At 36.7% G+C, this 27,718-nt stretch overlaps 2 protein-coding genes across 2 annotated transcripts in view; both read left to right on the forward strand.

Moving 5' to 3' along the window:
- Window positions 1–10,610, forward strand: part of LOC117291287 — a gene marked incomplete in the record, with an annotated part of 53,434 nt that extends 42,824 nt beyond the window's left edge. The window contains 7 exon segments of the mRNA XM_033772921.1: window positions 2,018–2,107; window positions 2,666–2,872; window positions 3,811–3,849; window positions 5,790–5,831; window positions 6,554–6,682; window positions 7,422–7,672; window positions 9,070–10,610. Of these exon segments, the coding sequence (XP_033628812.1) occupies window positions 2,018–2,107; window positions 2,666–2,872; window positions 3,811–3,849; window positions 5,790–5,831; window positions 6,554–6,682; window positions 7,422–7,672 (758 nt within the window).
- A 5,937-nt stretch (window positions 10,611–16,547) lies between these two features.
- Window positions 16,548–27,718, forward strand: part of LOC117291879 (neurogenic locus notch homolog protein 1-like) — a 36,701-nt gene continuing 25,530 nt past the window's right edge. The window contains exons 1-13 of the mRNA XM_033773824.1: window positions 16,548–16,571; window positions 17,845–17,942; window positions 18,621–18,705; window positions 22,074–22,108; window positions 23,300–23,419; window positions 23,544–23,663; window positions 24,110–24,197; window positions 24,668–24,699; window positions 24,965–25,084; window positions 25,200–25,319; window positions 26,187–26,274; window positions 26,744–26,775; window positions 27,276–27,395. Of these exons, the coding sequence (XP_033629715.1) occupies window positions 17,888–17,942; window positions 18,621–18,705; window positions 22,074–22,108; window positions 23,300–23,419; window positions 23,544–23,663; window positions 24,110–24,197; window positions 24,668–24,699; window positions 24,965–25,084; window positions 25,200–25,319; window positions 26,187–26,274; window positions 26,744–26,775; window positions 27,276–27,395 (1,015 nt within the window). The 5' untranslated portion in view covers window positions 16,548–16,571; window positions 17,845–17,887. The remainder of the gene's footprint in view (window positions 16,572–17,844; window positions 17,943–18,620; window positions 18,706–22,073; window positions 22,109–23,299; window positions 23,420–23,543; window positions 23,664–24,109; window positions 24,198–24,667; window positions 24,700–24,964; window positions 25,085–25,199; window positions 25,320–26,186; window positions 26,275–26,743; window positions 26,776–27,275; window positions 27,396–27,718) is intronic.

Here is a 27,718-nt window from a genome sequence, read left to right on the forward strand (position 1 = left end):
CGTTTAAATAGGTGCCTTACACTTTTTTAAACAATGCAAAATCAAATAGATGTTAGCAAAACTGTCCTATTTTGTTCTGCTCGAAAATGCCATATTATGTTCTTTTTCAAAAGCCAATTTAGTATTGCTAGGTGTATTTTACATCTGAATAAAAAAAACTGAACTTCAGACGTTAATAGGTGGAAAAATATGTGCTTGGCCTGTTTTAAACAGAGTGTTTAATACCAGCCAAGCGCATTTGTATTCCCATTCAAAAGTACCTTTTCGGTCAAAAAACATCAACACTTTTTGGTCCCCCCAAAAAACAAAAAGCAGAAATTATAATTGTTCAATGATTTCTTTCAACAAAAAACCCCTTCAGCTATTAAAATGTGAGGCCCTGTCATATAAGCACAGGTACAAGCTCGCTTGTCACGCCATGTTTAAACACTTTTTACTGGTGTTATATCATCCGTTTAAACACCCCACGTGATGCCCTCTTTTGCAAAACACAACTATATGTCTGGCTTCCTTGACGTCTATGACTAGCCATATGCCCAATAATTCGATAAACACTGTTTATCACCGATAAACACTGTTTATCGCCGATAAACACCGTTTTTCGACCGATAAACACTGTTTTTCGAGATACACATTGTTAATCAATCTAACTTAGTACGCTGTCTGAACATACCCATCGTTTATCAGTCGATAAACAGAGTTTCTCGATAAACAGTGTTTATCACTTGATAAACTGTGTTTATCGAATTATTGGGCATCTGGCGTCGGCGTCGGCGTATCAGTTGATAAACAGTGTTTATCGAAAAACTCTGTTTATCACGTCGAAAAACTGTGTTTATCGCTTGATAAACATAGTTTTTCGATAAACAGTGTTTATCGATTGATAAACAATGTTTATCTCGAAAAACAGTGTTTATCGGTCGAAAAACAGTGTTTATCGGCGATTATCAGTGTGTATCGGTGATAAACAGTGTTTATCGAATTATTTGGCATATGGCTTGCCATAGACGTCTAGTGTGGTCACGATAGCTGTTTGATACCTCTTCACCTTCACCAATGATTTCCTTTAACAGCAAAGTCACTACATGAGCCAAAAGAAACCTGGACGAAATTAATGTTAAATCAATATTTTTCGTACAAAAGCTTTTGTACCTCATTCAATTTAAAAACATTTCATGCTAGGAAAGTTCGCTAAAAACATACGTTTTTTTTTTTTTTTTTTTTTTTAAGCTAGAGGGCAAACCGTTGTTACAATATCTGAAGGACCCATATAAGCATAATTCTGAATATGGCAAACATTAAAAATGATTTACAAATTGTACTAGGCGGTCTGTCTTCCAACCCCTCTCATACGTTCACAAACTCCAAGTCAGAGGTACCTTAATCTCAACAGGTTTGCCTTTGTTAGCCAAAAAGAGCTACACCACAGACTTTGTGATATATTGGCTGGGTGCGCGATTCGTCCTGCGCAGTTTTATTTGGCGTTCTGTCACTTAAGTTGCGTAAGAGGTGGGTTGAAACGGCTCCTTTGAAGGTCTTATTTTCCATGATGGATAAGATAAGATAAGAAGAGAACTTTATTATCCCACACTGGGGAAATTAAAAGGATATGATGTCTGTGGTGGTATTGTGTTCCAGTCGTTAATAACTGTGTCGTGTATGAATGAATTTACCCCGGAAGTGATAAAAATATGTTTTAGAGCGCCCCGCACAGTTTGTTGAGTACGCTCGATTCATGTCTATACACAGGGTTGACGCAGAACAACTACACACAAAATTCCCTTAAGGGAACAAATTCGTAAAAAAGGGGGGGGGGGTATTTAAGAATCAATTGGTAAGGAAAAAAGAAGATAATAAGCAGATTATAATAACCCATGATTATAAATTATCATATCGTGGGTAAATATTACATATAGAACTGTGCAACAAATTGTTCTCATCATCTAAGAGAAATATTGGTTTCCCACCCCTTGCCATTTATTCATCATTTATTGTTTGTTCTCTAACCCACTAATAGGAGTCAAGACGAAAGAAGAAATCATAAACTTCAGTGACGACGTGGAGGATGTATTTAGTCTAACATTTTCCGATGGCACAATCTATCTTGGTAATTAGTTTCCTTTGTAAAAGAGATTGAGAAAAAGGGGGGGGGGGGTGGGGGCGTCCAGAAGGGTCTTCAACGGCAATAAGCTCGAGCCCACACATAAACAAACGCAGCTAAATTGGCAGTAACTCCGTAACATTTCTCTGTTCTTACACTTAATCTCACTATACATGTTTGCTGATTCTCAAAGACCATTCTATTCACTCGGTATATCACGACATTTGCATTAAATAACAAACCTGTGAAAATTCGGGCTGGATCTGTAGTCGAAGTTGCAAGAAAATAATGAAAGAAAAAAACACCCTTGTTGCACAGGTTTGTAAGGTTTACGATATAAATAATAAATAGTAATAATAATAATAATAATAGTCTTTGAATATTTTAGTGAGAAATTACCTCTTCTTCATATCGTCAACAGCTCTCCGTTGATCGTTACCAAGTAACATGTTATGCTATTGTTTAAGTAGGCCCAATTACCCAAACCAGTGCGTAAAGGAAAACAAATATGTATATTATTGTATTTAATTGTTATTGTCGTTTGTTTCGTTTTTCAAAACAAAGTTTTCACCTCTAAAACATTGATCGTCAAATCTGGCAGTAGAGTAATCGAAGAGAAAGACATCAGCAGTAAAGTGAGACGAAACAAATTGGACTTCTCTGTCCAGTGTTTTGAAGGTGGTTATAAGGTCTTTATTACCGGCGAAGATTCTCCACTCATTGATCTTCAACGCGAAGCAAAGTGTAAATCAATAAGCCATACAAGCACAGGTAAATATAAACATGTATTTTATACTGTAAATTCTTGAATTTATGCAAAAACTAGTTTATGTCCTGACGTTTCGACGAGTCTTTCTCGAAGGCTTAAAAATCCTTTTTGAGGTATGGCGGACGTGATACGCGCGCGTCACACGCCGCGACTGATGCCTCGCTCACCATGTGGGTGGTCATTAGGTTTACGTGTAAACGCCGCGTCACCTAAAATGCGCACTTCACTGAATAACATACGTTCTATTTCTATGGTCAATACGCACAAGTTTACCACAACTTTACAGTGTTGTAGCATTGTGTCCGCCATACCTCAAAAAGGCTTATGAGGTTGGTAGGCAGTTTGCAAAAGCGAAGTCTATTTTCTTCTTTTTGTTATGTTAAACTTTGTTGTACGTTCACTTGTTTATTGGCTTTAAGGAATTAATACTAGATAATTTAATCTAAGGTCTTCTTATTTGTTTGTTTTCCAAAGCTTTGTAATAAAGTTTTGTTTTTTGGGGTAAAAAAAAACAACACACATAATTATAATAATTTTTTTAACAAAAATTGTCAAATTTTCCCACTAACGACAAAGAATGAAATCCATGAAATCTAAATCACAGTAAAGCTTAATAAAGCACCAAACTCTCAAATATAGTAATGGTGTTCTGGCCTGTGGCTTTCTCCTGGTACAGTTCTGTTGTGCTAAGCTCTCTGTTTTGAAGAAGTAGCTCTATGACCTTGGGCCCCTTGTCATAATGTTTGCTATTAAAGGATTCCATTTAAAATTGTTGCTAATTAATTTTACGAATTCCACACGTAAGTTTACTTTAATACAATAAATTAAAAGTTTCATATTTTCGAGAACACGTTAGGAGATTGTATATAAAGGATATTAAGAAGTGATTTTTGAAAGTTTTGTAAATTAAAAACTAGTCACCATGTCGGTTTTTCCACAGGAATCCCGAAAAAGGGGTCAACAGTTTACAAAACGAAGGGTATGTATTTTCTCTAATTACATAATAGGGTTTAATGCGTAACGCAGTAAACCGATTTAACACCGGGAAGTATGCATAATTATAGTCATGTTACACAGTCGGGGCTAAGCGATTGGGATTGTCAGGGTGCATTCAGACGTGGTTCCATTGTTCTTTTCAACCAACCAAAGCAATGCATTTCGGGGAAAGGGTGTTGTCTTTCTGGGAACCGTCATTGAATATTCTGCCACCGAGGAGTTAAGAGATAGATTGTATAGTTTCGCAAAATTCCCTCCCTCCCTCCCTGGGGTTAACGGAAGGGTCAGGGTATTACGGAATACGTGATACAGATTGAGTTGACTGATAATCTAACAACTTACACTTAAAGCGGTAAGTTTAGGTTGTTTCTTTAAACAAGAAGCTAATAGGCATGGTAGCCTGTGAGGAAGTGGTAAATTAATTTATGTGAATTGATATGGATAAATATGGTGGTAATAAAATGATGTGATTGTATACAAAGAAGTAAATTATTTTGGTACCTTCTTGGCAACTCTCTGGAAGTGGGAACCTCATTGACCCGGAGTTTTCTCCAGTCAATGAGTGCATTTATAATTATAATAATTGTAATTGGTCTGGTACCTTCTTTGGCAAATCGCCGAGAAGTGGGAACCTTTGCGGATTGGAAATTTACCGTTCGCAAAGTGAGGAATTGGGAACTGGAACTGGAACTGGTATACTTCTTTATGAGTGGATATCACTGGATGGAATTAAATAAAGGGAAATCCCTTATATTATTATGAATTGGCGTTTTACCACGGAATTCAGAGTACGGAATAAATTAACTCTTGGCAGAGTTCACTACAACAACAAATCCTTGTGTCTGTGTATATTTATCAGGTGGTAAATGTACATCATCTTCTAATGAATAAGCATTACAAAAATAACAGATAATAATTATAACATTAATAACAAAACATTAACGGCCTAGCGTTTCAAACCAAGCACAAACAAAGAGTCTTCTCTTGCCTCTGAAAAAAGTAAATCAGACTACACTTTTTTGTATCAATAACCCAAACAATTACGTTTTTCGCACGTATGTTTTAATAATATTCCGGTTATAACAATAATAACAATGATAACAACCAATTATTATATAGCGCATTTCACAATAACCGTATCAAAGCGCTTTACATTAGTGCCCTGGTCATAGGGCCAATAACATCCCTTTAAATGTTTCTCAGCTCCCTTGGGAGTATACAACCCGGGCAACAGTTTATATCGCTCCAAAGGCTCTTTCATTCACAATATCAACCTCTACCCTCGTAGGTACCCATTTATACCCATGGGTGAAGAGAAGCAATTATAGTGAAGTATCTTGCTCGAGGACACTAGTGTCGCGACCGGGATTCCAACCCACACTCTGTTGACTGCACCAGAACTCTGAAAAACTGGCAGTGTTCCAATGTAAATCAGGGACACTGTCACATGTAGATTTGGCAGGCACAAAATTAATAATGGCATAAAGTGTAAAAAATAACACAAGTGAAAGTGTGTTGGCAAAACTGAGTGTTATTAGTGTCCCTGTCAAGATCAACCAGTTACATTTCAACACTTACACATTGATTTTCATTGTTTGGTTCTTTTGGAATGTGTACATTTTAACACACGGACAAATACTGAACAATTGTTTCCAAGTAGGGCAAGGATGTATATCTACAATGGCGGAAGTATGCGGAGGATTGTTAAGACGTTCTAATTCTAAAGAGGGGCTTTATTTCATTCGGACGGCATAACAAAATAAAATAAAAAATTTCTTCGAAGAAAGATTGAGTGGGATCAGTGGCACATTTATTGTAATGAACAGTGTTGCTGAGCTGTCTGAGGCCCTTATTTATATATGCATGTTTTTGTGTAACTTTGCCCTTACTTAAGCAATTTTATATTTGTTTTTCTTTTAACAGAAGTAATCAAAACTGAACGAGAGGAGAGTATATCATATCGGTGTAAGTTGTTAAATGCCCCTTTTTTTCACTCGAGATGCTATTTGTATTCATTATTTTTTTCCAAGACACTATTAGTAATTGTTAAAGACTAGTCTTCTCACTTGGTGTATCTCAACACATGCAACAAAAATATCAAACCTGTGAAAGTTTGAGCTCATTATTTTGGTCGTCGAAGTTGCGAGATTATAATGAAAGAACAAACACTCTTGTCACACGAAGCTGTATGCTTTCAGATGCTTCATTTCGAGACCTCAAAATATTATTCTGAGGTATCGAAATCAAATTCTTGGAAAATTTTTCCTTTTTCGAAAACTACGTTACTTCAGAGGGAGCCGTTTCTCACAATGTTTTATGTTATCAACAGCTCCCCATTACTCGTTACCAAGTAAGGTTTTATGCTAACTTTTTTTTTGGGAAGAACTACCAATAGTGTTTTTTTGCCTTTAAGCCTGTCTGGAATCTTTTTTCAGGTACACTATACTAATTTTGCACACGCCTATCTATAAAACAGCAGTTTCAATCTGCCAATTTCAAAATCAAGTTATATCATTAAACCTTATCAATTGAGAATAAATCAGGGGTTTTTATCTTATTCCTTTTCACTTTTGTGTGTCACATTAATTTGTTAACCTACTTTGTTAAAATCAGCATTGCAAATGTTGTGTCACAGGAAAATGTAGTTTCTAGCTCTGCGCCCTAACACTGCATTTAATTTCTTCTAGATCCGACTTGGATTGATATAAAAGATTATCCAGGGGAGAACGTCCAAAAAGCTTACACAATTTCAGGAGCAGACGACAAATGTTACATTTCTCTTCGATCAGCTACCACGAATCACGTTCTTGCGGCTGGTAAGTACAAATATTAGGAAGAAGTCTGATGTGATATTTCTTTGCAGCTTAAAGGCAATGGACACTCAAATTACAAAAAAATCACTTATTAGCATAAAACCTTACTTGGTGACGTGTAATGGGGAGAGTTTGATAGTATACAAAACTGTAAGAAACGGCTCCCTCTGAAGTGACATAGCTTTCGAGAAAGAAGTAGTTTTCACGAATTTGATTTCGAGACTTCAGATTTTTTAATTTGAGGTATCGAAATCAACCATCTAAAAGCAAACAACTTCGTGTGACAAGGGTGTTTTTTTTTCCATTATTATCTCGCAACTTTGACGACCAATTAAGCTCAAATGTTCACAGGTTTGTTCTTATATGCATATTTTGAACTACACCATGTGAGAACACTGGTGTTTGACATTTACCAATAGCAGCCAGTGTCTGTTAAGGCCGGTTTATAGTCGGTCGCGCAAGGGAAATCTTGCGCGCAATCCTGAGATGGTGGCCTAAAAACCGTGTATTTTTATGATCGCGCGTCAAGATTTCCATCGCCAGACCATTGCGCGACCGACTATAACTCGGCCTTTAAGCTGTTATGATGCTTGTAGGTAAAGCTTCAATGAAACTTAATATCTTGAAGACTGAGAGATTAAGACGGTGCAAACACTTTTTAAATAATCATGACCCAACCTTAGATACGAAGGCGAAACTAATTAATTGGATACTTTTAAATTATGCTTATTTCTTTTAACAGAGTTTGATGTATTGGGACAAAAATGCAGCATTAAACAATGCGAAGACGATAAACTCAGGACATGCCAAGCCCCAAGAACATCATCCTGCAGTCTGAGTGGAACTTCACAGAAAGTTGCAGTAGTGATCTCAGGAGGGAAATATAAATTGATAGTGGCTGACAATGAAATCTTAAGTCATGACATCAACGAATCCTACGACGTATTTTCACTCGGATCATTACAGGCGGTTAGCTGGTCGACCGCGAAATAGGTATGTTTGTGTTACAAACAATGTAAGCTTGAATTGTGGGGGGGGGGGGGGGGGCGCACGTGTCTTATTTGTCGGATGGTGCGTAACTTTTGTTTGGGACCTCGCACGTTAAAGGGACTTTCGAATCTATGTGCAGACTTGCTGTCAGGGACTCGACAAATGTTTGTGTTTTGTATTTAATGACCTTCTGGCCACCCTCATTGACCATGTGGCATTATTTACCAAAATGTGTACACATCCTATTTTCCCATACTCAGTCATTCTTTTCTAGTCCGCTCTCTTTGACAGACCCTCCTGGTTAGCCCACAGCGAAGTATTGCACTGTGGCCCGATTTAAGTGTTCTTCTAGCTTTTCCTGCTACTATACCTTTCTGTGCTCGGACATCTTTTAATTGCCATACATATCCTAAATGATCATGTTTTCAAGCCAAACGAGTTCGGAGTTTCATTTTATCAGCCACAATAAAAAAAACTATTTTTTTTTTATATAAGTGCCACTTATTTTCGAAGTGTTACAATAACTTAAGTATTGCCCCTGACTAACCATTTATTATAGGCGGACCGAAAAAGAAACAAACAAAACATGTTTTTAAAACATGAAAGTGAACCATCCGAACTGCAACATATTCATAACAGTCACACCGCCGTGTACAATGTAAAATACATGCAACACTATATATGAGTTGTGGATGAACTTGAAACCCTTCAAAACACCACAATGTGGATGAACTTAATGGTGAAAGTGTAACCCTTCAACACACCACAATGTGGATGAATTTAGTGGTAACAGTGCAACCCTTCAAAACACCACAATGTGGATGAACTTAATTGTAAAATTGCAACCCTTCAAAACACCACAATGTGGATGAACTTAATGGTGAAAGTGTAACCCTTCAAAACACCACAATGTGGATGAACTTAATGGTGAAATTGTAGCCCTTCAAAACACCACAGTGTGGATGACTTTAATGGTAACAGTGCAACCCTTCAAAACACCACAATGTGGATGAACTTAATTGTAAAAGTGCATGCCTTCAAAACACCACAATGTGGATGAAATAAATGGTAACGGTGTAATCATTCATTACCCCAAAATTTGATTAACAGTGCAGCCCTTTAAACCGACTAAACGAGTAAACGAGTAAACGAGTAGTAGCACAGTTTTTTTTTCAAGTCTGCTTTTGTTGTAACTTTCAGTGGTGTTATTTTTAACTTGTTAAAATTCTCAAACAGACAACCTATGTAATCCAATTCTGTGAATAAACGAGCATACGCACACTTATACACAATCTATATTATAAAGTTTCGGAAATAGACAAGCCAAACTGCCTCCCGAATATCTGTTCTAGTAAATGAAGCAAACCTTTAATGTTTCGACGTGTTATGTTTCTTTGTAGCCAGCTGCATAGCGGACCAGAAGTGGACCTTTCAACGACGACGGATTAAATTGTTTTACTAATAAATGTATGGTGTTTTAAAGGGAAGGGTATATTATTACTTGACAATCATTATAACTTAGAGGAGTTATTGGTGAGGCTTCGAAGTAGGGCGAAGCATTTTTTTGACTAATTTAATGAATTTCAGTTCAACTTTAAACAGATAATCAAACTTAATCTTCAATTTGATAATGATATTATAGTTGAGATTGATTAAACCTAACGTATCATCAATAAATAACATCGCTTAATTGCGCCATTGTACTGTTTTCAACAGTACCTAAAGACTAAGCAAATCACTTTTACGTAATGATGGATTTTGTTCAACTGTTATTTGTCTTATTTTGTTAAAACTATTATTTATCAAATATTTTTGAGGGTGTGTTTATCTTCAATTTTTTGGAGGTCGAGTAAACAAAACGTTATTTCAAACATACAATTAAAAAAAATACAGGTATATGGATTCAGAAGTTTACACCGTCAAAAGGGCATTTGCATTAATATCCATACTTTTGCAATTTAATCCATACTACCATATGGGGATTGCGAATAGTTTATCTTCGATAGCATTTTGGGAGGGGCGCAGACCGCATAATATCCTAGCAGCAGTGTAACCGGTGTTTAAAAAAACAAGGACTATTATCTAAGTAAAGGCAATTTTTGCAGACCACAATAAATGCAATGCTATTCGTTTGGATGTCATTCGCTTGTGCCCGTACTGATTTTAATTATGATAAACCCAAACCAAATCAAATTATGACCAAATCAAAGTAGAATGAAACACACAGCAACTAAAACAAATAATTCCTTTTACCACCGGGAGTTACCCAACAGCTTGTAATCAGCATATCGTTTATTCTACTTTACAATTATTTTAATTTATAATTACAAACAAAATGAGATTTGGTTAAAGGTGATGACACATTCATGTAAACAAACTAAACTAAAACTAATCCATAAATTGAAAAAAAACCAAAAGAAGAGAAACCGATTACAGCATTATATAAAATCCTTTCACTGGCATGTACCGAATAATAAAACATAATCATCATAGTTATAATGATAAAAGAAAGAACGCCACTCCAGCAAAACAAATAAAAATCAATTATTAGCCATTTTCATGCCATTGTAATTTTTTTTTGATGTACTTTGGAATCAGTAAAATATCAGACCCCTCATATAAGATAAATTGCAAATAAAATTCATTGAATGAATTTGAACATGGCAGGATTCATATGAAAAGACTGAAAACCTATTTTAGTTAATAACTTTATTTTTTTGGCAAAGGCAGGTAAAACAATTAAAGTTCTATCCTCAGAGAGGCCCAATCGACATGGCTTATATGCTCCCCTAACGGACTCAGAATCTCCAGTTTGAAAGAAAAAAATATCACATTTTTTATTTCAATTTTTTAAGGTCAAACTGATGTTACCTTAAACAAAAAGTAAAATAACATTTCAGACGAATTGTCCTTGTTTACCGGCGTTTTTTTTTTTTTTTTTAACAACCTGGACGAGTTTTGAGTTAAACCAATGGGCATGTTAAACTTTGAGCTTTTAAACTTGAGTAAAATATAACAATATTTCTGAAAGATGTGAACGTAATTGTTCTAAGATGCTCTAAAATCAAGACGGAAATCTCTGGTGATCCTTAAAATGCACACCGAGATCTATATCGTATTTATTTAATACAGTTGTAGAAACTGGTAAAAATGATACATCGTTTTGGGGTAAATATTACGAACTGGATTCAAGTTGATAAAGGATTTGTAGCTGTTGTGTTTCGTAGGAACCAATATTGTAAGACGTGGTTGGTAGAGTAAACAACAATAAATAATAGAGCATTGAAAAACAAAACAATAGTCAACATGTGTATGATTTAAGGGCAAGAAAGGTTATTATTAATATGTTTTATTATTTTTATTAATTGGTTTGTACAAACAAAACGAACAGCAGCAGTAGCTGAAAGGGTCACTTTTGACAATTACCAATAATTATAGTGTCAAGTGTCTTTAACGCTCGTAATTAAAAAAACATTTTCCAGTAAGCGCAGATTCTGTGCTTATGGTAAGCAGAGCTATGAAAATGGGCCGAGATAGTTAGAAACATCTTTGCCCGCTGTTGCATTACATTCTAGCGTGATTTCTTTTTTAAACAGGATTCAGGCTTTGCCAAAACATTGAGAATAAATTAGCCCGAAAAGCTTGATAAAGTGCAGTCAATAATCACTCAATGGCGTAAACAAGGAGATAAAACATTTTAAATTGTTGATTTGGAGAGAATCCGAATTGAATGGCGGGAACATACTATCTGAAATCAATACTGATGCAATGCTATTTCAGGCGTGTAGTTCAATCCAGCTGTCACACTTTTATTGTTCTGGGCTAATTTTGTGCTGAGCATCATTGATGATTTTGAAATTGTTATTTTAGACGGGTTCTCTTCGAACGAAAACAAGCATAATATGCTTAAGTACGTGACTTTGAACAGGCCTTGTTTCCCAGCACCGTTGTCATTTTGAAAAGAGAATTTTTGTTGTCACCAAATGGAAACGATAACATTTTATTTTCCCTCAGCGGTTTCTCTGTCTTTGTCGTTCTTCTTGGTTCATAAACCACGTATAAAGCAACTCCCCACAGAAACACATCTGACTTGTTAATTCCATTACAAAATACAACACATTGCAATGCATAGTTGAGTCTGTGCTGAGTCTAACTTAAAAAACACTGAATACAAAAAAAAACCTAACACACAAACACGAACCAACTCCTGTAGGAATGTAAAGACCAATGGATTTTGAAACAACGGCACCAAAATAACTCTCTGTAAACAATATTATTATTATAGATTGTAAAATACGTCCAAACACGCACCGGACACCAATTTCAGAGCTGACGAAAGCTTGCTTATTATTCAGAAAGAAAAGAGCACCAACATAACTGACATACCGCTAAGTTTACCACTATTGTGTCTTTATAGCTTTAAAATATGGTCTGGTGTATTGTTATGTAATTTGCCATTCCTCAATGTACGACTGGCTTAGGTCGTCATTGCATACAGCGGGGTCATGTAGTTCCCTGCTTTGCAAACGACTTCAAGATCTGCTCACTGTTAAACATCGACAGCTGGCTTACTAGGTCGTCATTGCAGACAGCGGGGTCATGTAGTTCCCTGCTCGGCAAACGACTTCAAGATCTACTCACAGTGAAACACCGAACATGGATTCAAAACAAATGGCTGTGATTTTGTACTCATTTTGTGTACTGATATTGTACACGTATCATCCTTGCTGTCCATTTCTACATGATTTAATGGATAAATACCCCGTATGCAACTTCAAAGAAATAGCTGAGATGATATAGAAGGTAAAAATAAAATCCCTCGGTCTCGAAACATTGTTTTCTCGTCCAAACATGAGTATTTAACGTGTATATTGAACTGTGGTATTGGGTGATACTTGATAGTAAAACACAAACCACCTTTTACTGACGACTCAGTTTATTGACCAATAGTGTCCACTGCCTTTAAGCAATTCTTTTAACAATTTCCGTCAGTGTAAAACCAGTCTAATACATCATGGCAGCTTGTAGTTTGGCGTACAGTGGCAAAAAATAACCCAGAACATTTATATTTAAGCTATTGGACACTTTCGGTAAACAGTATTGTCCAGGGCCCACACTTCGTGTATCACAACTTTTATATAAAATAACACACCTGTGGAAATGTAGGCTCAATCGGTCATCAGAATCGGGAAAAAGTAACGGGAAAACCAACCCTTGTTTCTGCACGTTTCGCCGCGTCATGAGTTTAAAATGAATCCGAAGTTCTCGATATCAAGAATTGATATTGTTTTAATTCCCTGAAAAAGTAAAGCATTGCATGGATAATCTTTCAAGAGAAGTCTTTCACCATTACCTTCTGTAAACCCTGTAAGTTATTTGTAAATCTGTGAACTTTTAATTTTGTGTCTGTACCGAAAGTTTCAAATGGCTTAAGTTTAAATGTTTGCTGTTTGACAATGTAATGACGTTTTTAAGTTAAACCTTGTCATATTTTTACAATAATTTGATTGGAAAACATAATATTGTACATTCCTGTGTATTTTAAATAATTAATGTTCTTTAAAAATAACAGTCTTCAGGAACGCCCACATAAATAGGTCACTTGCTGACATATGGTTGTATTCCCAACGTGACGATTACTGAATACATCCACGTGCTTTTTAGAGAACAATTCTAACGGGACATGGTCTGCCAAAGGAATGCCAAACACGTGTTCCTTCTATTGTCAAATTCACTCATGATTATATATAATGTAACGTATGTGACGTCACGTAGGGAATCCAGTCATATGTCAGCAAGTGAACTATTTATGTGGGCGTTCCTGAAGGCTATAATTTTTAAAGAAAATCAATCATAAAAAAAACCCAGGTATATATAAAAAAAAAAATAAAATTTAATTATTGCACAAAGATTACAACGGTTAATTTAAAAGCCACTGCTGTGTATAACAACAAACCTTTTCTGTTCTTTGATACCTTAAACCCATTATACACTTTCAGTACAGAAAAAAGAAAAAAGTTCACAGATTTACAAAATAATGTACAAGGTTTACAGAAGGTAATGTTGAAAGACTTCTCTTGAAATATTGTTCCATGAAATGCTTTACTTTTTGAGAAAACATTAAAACAATATCAATTCTCGATAGCGAGAATAACGGATTTATTATAAACACAAGTCATGATACGGCGAAACGCGCGAAAACAGGAGTGGGTTTTCCCGTTATTTTCTCCCGACTCCGATGACCGATTGAGCCTAAATTTTCACAGGTTTATTTTATACATAAGTTGTGATACACGAAGTGTGGGACTTGGGCAATACTGTTTACCGAAAGTGTATAATGGCTTTAACCGGATTTCGTTTACATGAGCTACCTTGAAACTGAGTTTTCTGAAAAAGGTTTAGACGATAAATCAAAGCGTCTATTTAATGCTCATCAAGCGGGAGCTTACCGCTATACATTTGACAACTCAAATACATGCGTATTATTTGTAGAAACAAATTCAGTAACAAGATGGTGGTTAAAAATTCAATCATTGGAAAATGTATGGGGTTGTCATTGTTGATTAAACATTTGCCAAACAATTCATGTTAATGAGAAATTGTTGAATTTGAAATACTCATCACTTCTTTTTTTTAATAAACGATTTACAATAGTGGTTGTGTTGGCGTATTGGTCTTCACGCGTCTTCCACCTAATGACCCCCGGTCCAGTTTTTCAGTCGCTTCACCAAAAAAAAAGAAATCCACAACAACAAGCAAACATATAAAGTACATTTCAATTGCCATATTAACATATCAATTAACGTAATGTGAATGTGGTATTCTCTTTGTGCAACTTGACAGTTCGTTCATTTCATTTTTATTTTATTTTCATTTCATAAAAAAAAACACAAAAGACAAAAACAAACAAACTTCAAATATGTGTAGAAAACATAAGCAAATTACTGAGAAACCTGGCCTGGCCGCGGGCAGATACAAGAACTGTCAGGAAAGCCAATACCGACAGATAGTCACTTTCAAAGCTGCTGACAAATCCTTCTCTTTTGCCGCTCCTAAACTTTGGAATAGTCCCCCCCCCCATATCTGCGCTCTGCTGATTCACTTCATATTTTCAAGAAACATCTGAAATCACACCTGTTCCCACATTGATTGCTTTGTTGTTTGGTTTAACTTGCATTTTTGTCTCATCGTTTTTTTGTTTCTCTGTTTCATCACAAACCGCTGTGGTCTTGATGAAATGGCGGTATATAAAACAGTTTTGTTTGTATGTATGTATGTATGTATGTATGTATGTATGTATGTATGTATGTATGTATGTATGTATGTATGTATGTATGTATGTATGTATGTATGTATGTATGTATGTATGTATGTATGTATGTATGTATGTATGTATGTATGTATGTATGTATGTATGTATGTATGTATGTATGTATGTATGTATGTATGTATGTATGTATGTATGTATGTATGTATGTATGTATGTATGTATGTATGTATGTATGTATGTATGTATGTATGTATGTATGTATGTATGTATGTATGTATGTATGTATGTATGTATGTATGTATGTATGTATGTATGTATGTATGTATGTATGTATGTATGTATGTATGTATGTATGTATGTATGTATGTATGTATGTATGTATGTATGTATGTATGTATGTATGTATGTATGTATGTATGTATGTATGTATGTATGTATGTATGTATGTATGTATGTATGTATGTATGGCTTACCTTTCGGTTTCAGACAGTATTGGATAACAAGACAAAACATACTTTTAACCCACCATACAGCCAAGACATTAGATACATTATTTGTCAGGTAGGGATTAATAAAAACACAAGTCAAAGGCACTGTCAGTATAACTATACAGTTTAAGTTAAGCCAATAAAACCATTATTCAAAGCTTAAAGTTATCAAAAAACGGTCAATAAATCAATAAATATTTAAGCTGTCAAAGGCAAGGGTATCTAAACAGCTGCTGCACGTGATCATATTGTATGCAGATTTAGACTCGAGGACGGAACAACACTTTTTTGAGCTGAATCAAGTAAACTTTGTTTTGCCTCTTTTTCAAGATATCGAAAAGTTAACTTGCTGCGGCTTGTGTTTATTCACTGTAAACAAAATATCACATGCCGAGATATCAACTGTTTAGGGTTGAAGTCATTATGAGTAGCGACGCAAATGATAAACTACATTTTCCAAACAACTTATTTATTGAATTCCCAATGCAGATGCCCATCTTGTAAGGAAAAAGAGCTCTCGCCTGAAGACCACTAGAGTGTGCTGGTCGAAACGTCCATAGCACACCGGCTATTATTTAAAGCCACCCCACCTACATAGATTTACACGTGGGTGTACTCGCAAGTGCACTATTTATTTGTAGTTTCTTCATTTTACAAGTCGCTTGATAAATTGATTTAATTGTGTTTCTTTGTTTGTTATATCTAGTCAAGTGTTGGCTAGAGATACTAGTCAATCGTGAATTGATTGATTGATATTAACCTAATTGTAATTGCATTAACCTAATTTAAATAAAATATATAAAGATATAGGTATCGATTTAATGTTTAACCCAACATACATTTGTTTACGTCTACAGACAGTATACATAACATAAAACTGTAATTGTGGGAACACTGCTGATCCTGTATATAACCTTGGTCCGTTAAGATTTCATCTGCCAACTCCAGCTGGACTTTAAAATTACCTATTCATTGGAAAACAACTAAGAACTGATTGATTTTTATAGAAGTTATACTAAAAAAAAGATGAAAGCGATAAAAATAGACAACTGGACAAGGTTGCTGTAAACAGTAAAACCACAATACTTGAGCTCCCAATCTACACTTGCAGGAGCGGAGCGCCAGTCAGCTATCGACGAGCGTTGTGAGTATTTCTTTCCTCGATTATTAATTTGCAAACAACACGACGAAATATTTCTAGGGGGACTGACAACGATTTGTTTTGCTTTCGATTAGAGGCACTAGACACCTTTGGTTATTACTAAAAATATTAGCACACAAGCTTACGGTTCTTCCTTTATTATTTTCTTGCAACTTTGATGACCAAATGGGCCTAATATTCACAGATATGGGGGTTATTTGTTGAAGTACATCTAGAGTGAGAACACTGGTCTTGACATTCAAAAATGCAGCCGTGTCGGGGAATGCCTACTTTACAATGCCACCCCCATCACGATTCCAGTCTATTAATGCCACCCTGTTGGAAATGCTGGCCTATCACTGCCACCTTGTTGGAAATGCTGGCCTATCACTGCCACCTTGTTGGAAATGCTGGCCTAAGGTTACCACCCTGCTATAAACGTGCGTCAAAAAGACATGATTCCTGTTGTCATTTTTAGTTCAAAAAAGAATAAATTCTCGAAATTACTGAAGAATTTTCCGGAGTTTGTAACATGGGACCTCACCGGTGGCTGAACAATGCCAGTAATGAATAAACACAGTTCCACCTACTAGGAAATTCCACGAGAATGTTCACACGATGTGATGTGTTTGTGCACGGAAAGTTTGGTTTCACATTGCCCTCATGTTTTGTAATGATTTTGCTGCCGATATTTTCAATAAAAATCTCTATAAGAAGTAAATTTTTTTTATCCCCATCCTCAAAGTATTTGATTAGAGGGGGTAGTGATGTCAGCTATGAGTCTAACAACTTAGCGATCTCCCAATCACAGCCCAACTTCACGCCGTGCACACGGCGCCTGAGCTCGCTCAAACCTCAGTCTAACCATGCTCTCAAAAGAAACCTCTTAGTAGTAGAATACTAGAAATATCCAACAGCAAAGTGTGATTTAAATCAATGTCACGATATTCATTTTTATTAAAAGGGCTCCGTTGTTAAAAATGTTATTAATTGAAAATAAAGCCAATTATGGTCCATCGGTACGAGTCTTCCCATGTCTTTAAACAGCTGTGTAGCTGTGTTTTTCTATTCCCACTATAGGTCAAGTGATCACATGTAAACACTCGCAGTGCAATCGGTCAATTGGAAATGTATGCCTTATAATTCCACTTTGTTGTAAATGCAGTCCCAATAATGCCATCCTTTTGGAAATGTAGGCCTACTTGTTCCACCCTATTGAAAATGCTTCTCTAATAATGCCACGTGTAATGCAGGCTCTGTAATGCCCTTTTCCTAGTTTGAGAGACCGCAGGAGTATTGAAACTTCTGAAGGAGCCAAAATGGGGCGATTCTGCTTTGATATCGCTTTCTGCAGTCTGGTAGTTGTGTTCCTCGGTAAGTGATTTTATTTTGCATAAAGGTCAGCCATTTGTTTGTGTTAGGTTTTTATTGTCGAAAATATTACCTGGCAAAGTAAATAAATAATTCAACACGTTATTTCACAACAAACTTATGTGAAAGCTAGTGTTGGAATGTTCGGCAAATTGAGCGGTTTATCCTAGCTATGATACAAATTTGACAATTATTTAAACTCAAAGGAACATTTTAGAATTGGTGAGTAAAACAAACTCGTCCAAGATCACAGATTTACATCAAGCTTACACAGAATACGGCAGAAGAAAACAATCCTTTGAAATAAGTCCTGCCTGCAATGTCGATTGCACAAAACTGCAACAAACTACCTTTCGCTCAGTTAGCGCTTTCCTCTTTGTTTCTTTCTGACGTCCTGCAAAGTAAACCGCTTTTCACTGTTTTCTCCTGAACAAGATAGCCTATCGATTTCAAACTACTGAAGGTTTGCCAGTTGTATATTATTGTGGTATACTTGAAGTATATACACTGCCAGCAACTACTTTAATAGCAAAACAGTTCTTTAATATCCCTTAAAAGTGAAACCCTATTTTGCTTGAGGACATGCAACTCACCGTTACCCGTTTTGGGTTAAAATGTCATTAATACACACCATAGCATATGATATTGTATTCAATAGTCATGAATTCCTTTTAAATACAGCTATCTACAGCGTCGACGGTCACTTTTCTTTCCATGGAGCTGGATCTAGTTTAAAAGGAAGCAAATCTAATTCAAAAGGAAGCGGGTGAGTGAGACCCTCGACCTCTCCTTAATAATAAATGACGAAAGCTACCAACGCTTGACAATGCTAGCCAATGCCTTACAAATAGGCAACGAACGTTGCGCACGTCGCGACTGAGCTTACAAACAATTTCAAACTAATGAAACGATTGCTAGCGAATGTTACGAATGCTTGCGAATGTTTACCAAAGGGCTTACAAACGTTAATAATGCACTTAGGAATGTTACGAATGTCTTACCATCGTTGCAATGTCTTGCCATTTTCTGACTAATTATCGAACAATGGATTACGCGGAAGCGATTGCTATAAATACCGGGGCGAATCTCGCTCTGGCCACTTTTAAGTGGCCAGAACGGTTAAAATCGTTTGACAAACATAAACACCACATTTGTAAGAAAGGGGACCCGCGAAGGTTACAAACGCCTTACAGGTGCCTTTACGAACGTTGCCAACGCTTACGCATGCTTTACATACGTTAACAATGGCTTACCAATGCTAACGAATGTCGAGGCGAATGACCGTCTTCGCAACATTCGCTGAAACTAACAAACCGGTTTGTAAATTGACCGATCTTCGTAAGGAGATGGGGCGTGACGAGTAACCGCTCCGAATCTGTTACGACCGCTTACGAAGACACGGCGAATGTTGCGAAGTATGAGCGACTGTCAATTATTTTCATTCGTAAGCACATTCGCTCTAATATTATTCGGAACAGTGTGAAACAGCATTAGGAAGTGCTTTTTAATTTCAGCGAATGTTGCGAAGACAGTCATTCGCCGTAGATTTTCGTAAGCATTGGTAGCCATTAGAAACGTTGGTAAAGCGTGCGTAAGCGTTGTCAACTTTCGTAAGCTATTGTAAGGCATTGGCAATCATTGGCTAGCATTGTTAAGCCCGGTTCATACTTCCTTTGAATGCGAACGCGAAGCGAATTTGACGTGAATGGGACGTCATAACCCTCCTTTCGTAGCAATATTCGCAAGTGAGTCGAGCGGAGGGCAACTGCTGCGAATTATTCGTTGCGAATTTATGACGTCAACATTCGCTTCGCATTCGCATTCGCATGAAAAATAAACCGAGCTTAAGTCCACTTGCGCAACGTTTATGGCTTAAGTGGCATCGGCGCCACACATTTTCGGTCAAATTCGGCGATTTAACGATAGTTACGCCACGTCTCAAATTTGCCCGCGTCTGAAAGTTAAGGAACAAAAGAGTTGCGCAACTCACGCACTCGCTGTAGATTGCGAAAGTCAGTATTTTATTGTGCAACAATTTACTGTCAACGGCACAAAGTGTTTCTTGGGTTAAAATACGTTATTCCTTGGGCAGTGACGACGGTTCAGTGCCGAAATGTGTTTCATTCTTTCTTTTAGCGGAAACAAAACAAAGACAAATTCATCAGCCATTGGTTTACAAAGACGTTTTACTATAAAGGAAACCACAAGTTTTTTAATGAAATAAACGGTAAAACGGCCACGATTTGTAGGGTTATTAAACCCGTTGGTTGGAGTTGGAATTGCAACCATTATACTTTCGTCATTCATTATTTATTTGTCAATTGTAAACTCATCGTCCCAATCAACAGCCCCCATCAACAAATCAACCCTGATTTTGTTTTCCATTCCCATCGTTATAATTAACCTCACATATCAAACCAAACAAATATTTTCATACAAAGCAGGCAAGTCAAAGTAAATGCATTTGTTAATAAAATTTCTTTTTCATTTATAAATAATATGTATTGCAGTTGAGTGATTTAGTTAAGCCATGTTATCCCAATTTCCGTCCGTTGAAACTTCACTGTGACATGTTGTCCCGTGTAAAGAAAACATCGTGATTTAAAATGGCCTCTGCGTTGCTGATATTAACTTTGTCCGCGTCATTTGTAATAAATAAAACGTTGCGCAGGAAAGACAAGTTTCGTGAAATGCAACTTAAAGTCACCTGGAAATAGATTTTGTTTTCTTTCAAACATAAGAGTATATGCAATAAAACAATTTTTTTAGTAATTGTTTGTCTCGATTGATATGTTTAAAAAATATATAAAGTTGTTGAGGGGGCTGACTCTGCCTACCCCTTTTGTGACGTCAATCGTATAGTAAACACACGTGCAAAGTACATGTACGTCCAAGTCGTGAGTTGGTACATTTCAAAAAGTGTTTTTCTGCATTCAGCAGCAATACACCTGGTCGGCATTGCCGGGAAAAAAACACAATTTTTTTTTTAAACGTACAAACTCGAACAGCGCCCTCTCGGGTCGGGGTCTACTCTTAAATTTGTAAATAACATAAGAACTACTTTTTAAAACCTTAGTTAACTGTTTATTCACATTCCACTCATCAAAACACATATATTAGCGACAAAAGCTTTATTTTGAAAAAATACCACTTCCAGGTGACTTTAAAGAAGTGGCGCAGCTGCGCAACATTTCGTGGCTTAACTTTATGAATTGTGGCAAGTTACGCACTACTTTCGTTGAAACAAAAAAGTAAAGAAGTGGATGAATAATGAGTTATATGTTATTTAATGTAGCCTCGTACATGTAAATAGTTGCGCTTAATAACTTAACTTAACTTAAATGCATTTATAAAGCGCTTTAACACTGTTTCAAAGCTATATTCAGTAATCAATTGTGAAAATAGAAGCAAAATATTAATAACTTTACAGTCGAGGACCCCAAAGCAATGGTTTGACGGTCACTGCGAAAAACCACAACCGTGATCGACGTGAAGGAGGTCCGCGTTCACCCTGGCTTTTTAGTCAAGGCGCACAGATGTCAAGTCCTAGCCCAGATATCACACACGAAAAAAGACCAGAGCCAACGTTTTGTGGCCTTTCTTTTGATGTACGGGAAATGTAATGCATTATGCATGAGCGTAATGAGTTGTTGGCCAATAAGAAGGCGCAATACCATAGATCACAAGCCGCGTGCACACCCCATGACCCACACACACATTTGGAGCACTAAAAAGTAGATAAACGAGTTTCTAAAGGCGCTTTGCGGTGTCGCCGCTCGCGCTTGGTCTTTTTTTCGTGCGTGATATCTGGGGGTGCCGCCGCCGCGTGCGCCTGGATTAAATAAAGGCTACGTTCATCCGAATCCAAAGCTGTCTAAACTGATCGAAACTGCTCCTCCCTTTCTCTGAATGAATTCATCACACGTTACCAGCCAAATCGCAAACCCCTTTCCAGCTCAGATACAAGGATTCCCACAACACCACAAACAAAAGAACTCTTCGTCAAAGGTTGTTATGCAGCTGCTCAAAACCTTTGGAACAATCTGATTTATTTGAATGTGGCTAATATAATCTATTTAAAACGTGTACTACCTCCCTGAAGTTGATAAATGATTTTTATTGTTTCTGTTTCAGGAGTTCTTCAGAAGGAGGCTCTCATGACCATCACGGTAAAACAAAACTTATCCTAATCCCACATAATTAACTACTAGACATATCCGTGTCGTTTTGCTTGAATTATTAGTGCTTCGAAGCTTAGTTGGTATTATTTCAAGATAGAAGACTCTTGATCTTGGACAAGCTTTTTTCCATTAACACGTGTGTCTAAAAAACTGATCTTGGTCTTCTTTCTGATATTAACTCTGTATGCAATTTGGAAACAAACATAACGGTCAACATGGGGTAATTCTGACCCTTTTCTAACCTTTAATGTTCAGGGGTTTATAATTATTGAAAGGACCTTAGAAATCGGTGTGTTGTTCGTAAATTATGAACCCACTTCCGGTTGACCCAGAAGTAAGGTCAGCATGGGGTCACGGGGTTACCCAATGCTGATATTCAACGCCAAGGAGTCTTTGACTGAAAAATAAATTAAATTCAGTTCTGTAGCTCTTCAGATTATGGTCCCACTTCCGAAAGTATAGGTCAACATGGCGCCACGTTTACCACAGCTAAACTCCAATGCCAAAAGTTTGAAAATCGGCTATGTACTCTCTTAGATATGGTCCCACCTCCGGTTGAGCCGGAAGCTGAATGTCAGCATTGGGACACTGATATTGAAGGCTGATGCCCAAGGAGTCTATAACGGGAAAACAAGTTTAAAAATCGGTGGTGTAGGTCTTGAAATGTGGTAATACTTCCGGTTGAAGCGGAAGTAAAGGTCAACATGAGGTCACTGTTTTGAACGTTTAAGTGAAATAAAACCAGATTTGGGAATGTTTTAAATGGTTTTCATTTGATTTGTGGTCGTTTGTAATCCAGTTTTTATCTTGATGTTTGTTAATCCAAAATTTTACCAAAAACATGCAATTTATTCATTACACTTTGACAGATCATTGGAAGCTGGGAAATTCTGAAATTAGTTGTTCATTGCATTGCCTAACATTTGCCCAAAAGCCCACTGAATCTAATATAAAATAATGTGTTTGTTCTTAACAATGAAATTATGCAGAGCCCTACCGGAAACCAGTTATGTTTTACTAATTTTTGTAAAAACAATCAGGGTAGTTCTCACACTTGTTAACTCACCTTTATACAAGAATAAACAGGCACTATTCTTTAAATTACGAATAACACTCTCTTTTTGTATTGTTTTGAGGATATCTTTTGTTAATTAGTATTTTTAATTGTGTGTTTTTCAGCACCTAATCCTCAGCCTTGCGATAGTCATCCCTGCCAACATGGCGGTGTATGCCAAAATAAAGGACAATTATTTGAGTGTGTTTGCCCCAGTGGCTGCTCAGGAAGACGCTGTGAAAATGGTAAGCATGTAAATATCAAACCGTCATATATACACCTAAGTTTAAGATGTGAGTGACGTGAATTGATGGTTTTAGATATTGATTGACATTTCTGTTTAATTTGTCTTACATTTACTACAAATAGGATTGGTTCGAGACCCATGTGCGAATAACCCTTGCGAGCATGGGGGAGCATGTTCACCTTATGGATCCAGCTACCGATGCAGTTGCCCGTCAGCGTACATGGGTTCTAGATGCCAACTAGGTATTAATGATGTATTATACCTGTTAGAGTGTAGTTACTTCTGAACTATGGAAAAAACAACTCTATGTTTCATATTGCCTTTGTCAATAAGTTTTATCAAAACCAAACAGCACTTTTAACAGACCAATTTACTCTGAAGTATCATGCCACTGTTACATTATACTGCTTCCTTTACCATCATCTGTTTTTCATGTCCAAAGAAAAAGGTTGAAGTCAATATTATTTACCAGAGAAGAATTGTTGCTTTTTAAAGATAATATTTAATTTCTAACTAGTTAACTTTTATGTGATTACATTAATATGACATCCCTGGACTTTGTTTCACCAAATTCAGCTTGTGTCAATTCCGAGTTGCACCTTACATGATTCAAGCAATTGTATTGTTTTAACAAACCAAGTTCTATACACGTCATTATTGAATTGGTCTGTGTCCACTACATCTTTAGGAAAGAAACAAAAAACAACCAGGTCTTCAGGAAGCGGCTCCACTTCCTCAGGCAGCGGCGGTCATACAAACCCTCACCATTCCAACTCGTAAGTTTCATTCATGTAACCACAAAATAATATTGTAGATCTTTAATATTTTGTTTCTTCAAAGTGTGCTGAAACTTAAAGTCAATGTTTCGGTGTGCATTGCGTCCGATTACGTGAAACGGATGAAGCAGCTCTCCTTTGTTTTAGTTTTATTGACTCATTTTAGAGTACAACATCAAATACAATCAATGTAGGTCATACCTGGTTTTTTTTCAGCATACATTAAGCTTAAGTTTTATTTAAATAACGAACTTGGATAGAAAAGGTTTAGAAAAGCCTGTAGGTTAACTATTGTTGTTAGAAATTTTTCTGAGTAATAGTATTTTATTCGAGCTACTTTTGCAGCATTTTCATCTCATCACATATTCTTAATATATTTTTTCATTTGTTATTATAGCTTTGTTTGTCAAAAGGTGAAAGTATTTAAGGAATAGTGGATGAGTAATCCGAAAATTTATCTTTCTGAACAGAAAATCAAGATCTGGAAGCAACGAAGTGCCAGGTAAGTGAATCAATGCGATCTCTAGGGCATTATCTTACATATGTTGCTCATCTCAAGAATTAGTTCTTGAAATCACTGCATCAGTGATCGTAAGTTGCTGATATCAACGGCAAGCCTCTTTTCAAACTAGGCACCGGTATCCTCTTCTCAGTAGAATTGTTGGCAGAGGGTTTGACTCATTCCCAGGCGAGATGCAACAAGGAGTTGCGCTGATGTAACTTCCCACAGCTAAGAAATAATACCTGCTTCACATTATGTTTTTCAGCACCAAATCCTCAGCCTTGCGATAGTCATCCATGCCAGCATGGCGGTGTATGCCATAATAGAGGAATAAATTTTGAGTGTGTTTGCCCCAGTGGCTGCTCAGGAAGACGCTGTGAAAATGGTAAGCATGTAATTATACACACCCAAGTTCAAGATATGAGTGATGTGAATTGATGGTTTTAGATATTGATTGATATTTCTGTTTAATTTTTTCTTACATTACCTGCAATGTATAGGACCAGTTCAAGACCCATGTGCGAATAACCCTTGCGAGCATGGGGGAGCATGTTCACCTTATGGATCCAGCTACCGATGCAGATGCCCGTCAGCGTACAGTGGTTCTAGATGCCAATTAGGTATGAATGATGTATACCTGTTTGAGTGTTTACTTCTGAACTATGGAAAAACAATTCTACGTTTTGTTTTTCCTTTTCAATAAGGGAATCAATGTGTGGTGAAGAGGTTTTGAACTAGTGGTTTAAGCCCGCCGAGGTCTGCTTCTTGATAATTTTATCGATACGAAGTAGAGGTACATTTTCAAGAACCAGGCCTCGGCGGGTTTAAACCACTAGATGAAAACCTCCTCAACACACTTTGATTCCCATTCATAAACACCTTTTCGATAAAAAAACATCAACACTTTTTGGTTAAAAAATAAAATAAATGCAAACATTATAAATGTTCAATGATTTCTTTCAACGCAACACCCCTCCAGCTATGGTAAGGCCCTCGGGTAAACAACTCCTTATAAGGAGATTGCTGTGCGGGTCGCGCGTATCGCGTGATGTGGCACAACAGTTCCAGCCGTTGCTCTCGACCAATAGGAATGAAGAAACTGTTTTATAAGCACAGGTGCAAGCTCGCGTGTCACGCCCATGTTTCAACACTGTTACTGGTGTTATATCATCCGTTCAAACAACCCCTCGTGATGCCCTCTCGACCAATCAGAATGGATAAACTGTCTTAGGTATTTATGTAAAAGTTTTAATCAAAACCATACACCAACCACTTTAGCAGACCATTACGCAATGGTTTAACATGCCACTATTACAAATACTACTTTTTTCACATCTTAGTTTATCCCAAATGAGAAAAAGGTTGAGCACAATTTACCAAAGAAGTTAAATTGCTTTTTAAAAATAAAATTTAATTACTAACTCGTTAATTTCATGTGATTACCTTAATATGACATTCCCTGGAATGTGTGTCCACTACATCTTTAGGAAAGAAAAAAACAACAACCAGGTCTTCAGGAAGCGGCTCCACTTCCTCAGGCAGCGGCGGTCATACAAACCCTCACCATTCCAACTCGTAAGTTTCATTCATGTAACCACAAATTAATATTGTAGATCTTTAATATTTTGTTTCATCAAAGTGTGCTGAAACTTAAAGTCAATGTTTCGGTGTGCATTGCGTCCGATTACGTGAAACGGATGAAGCAGCTCTCCTTTGTTTTAGTTTTATTGACTCATTTTAGAGTACAACATCAAATAAAATCAATGTAGGTCATACCTGTTTTTTTTCAGCATACATTAAGCTTAAGTTTTATTTAAATAACGAACTTGGATAGAAAAGGTTTAGAAAAGCCTGTAGGTTAACTATTGTTGTTAGAAATTTTTCTGAGTAATAGTATTTTATTCGAGCTACTTTTGCAGCATTTTCATCTCATCACATATTCTTAATATATTTTTTCATTTGTTATTATAGCTTTGTTTGTCAAAAGGTGAAAGTAGTTAAGGAATGGTGGATGAGTAATCCGAAAATTTATATTTCTGAACAGAAAATCAAGATCTGGAAGCAACGAAGTGCCAGGTAAGTGAATCAATGCGATCTCTAGGGCATTATCTTACATATGTTGCTCATCTCAAGAATTAGTTCTTGAAATCACTGCATCAGTGATCGTAAGTTGCTGATATCAACGGCAAGCCTCTTTTCAAACTAGGCACCGGTATCCTCTTCTCAGTAGAATTGTTGGCAGAGGGTTTGACTCATTCCCAGGCGAGATGCAACAAGGAGTTGCGCTGATGTAACTTCCCACAGCTAAGAAATAATACCTGCTTCACATTATGTTTTTCAGCACCAAATCCTCAGCCTTGCGATAGTCATCCATACCAGCATGGCGGTGTATGCCATAATAGAGGAATAAATTTTGATTGTGTTTGCCCCAGTGGCTGCTCAGGAAGACGCTGTGAAAATGTTAAGCATGTAATTATACACACCCAAGTTCAAGATATGAGTGATGTGAATTGATGGTTTTAGATATTGATTGATATTTCTGTTTAATTTTTTCTTACATTAACTGCAATGTATAGGACCTGTTCAAGACCCATGTGCGAATAACCCTTGCGAGCATGGGGGAGCATGTTCACCTTATGGATCCAGCTACCGATGCAGATGCCCGTCAGCTTACAGTGGTTCTAGATGCCAATTAGGTATGAATGATGTATACCTGTTTGAGTGTTTACTTCTGAACTATGGAAAAACAATTCTACGTTCTGTTTTTCCTTTTCAATAAGGGAATCAATGTGTGGTGAAGAGGTTTTGAACTAGTGGTTTAAGCCCGCCGAGGTCTGGTTCTTGATAATTTTACCGAGACGAAGTAGAGGTAAATTTTCAAGAACCAGGCCTCGGCGGGTTTAAACCACTAGATGAAAACCTCCTCAACACACTTTGATTCCCATTCATAAACACCTTTTCGATAAAAAAACATCAACACTTTTTGGTTAAAAAATAAAATAAATGCAAACATTATAAA

Source organism: Asterias rubens, chromosome 6 (assembly GCF_902459465.1).
Source record: "Asterias rubens chromosome 6, eAstRub1.3, whole genome shotgun sequence".
Lineage (NCBI taxonomy): Eukaryota > Metazoa > Echinodermata > Asteroidea > Forcipulatida > Asteriidae > Asterias > Asterias rubens.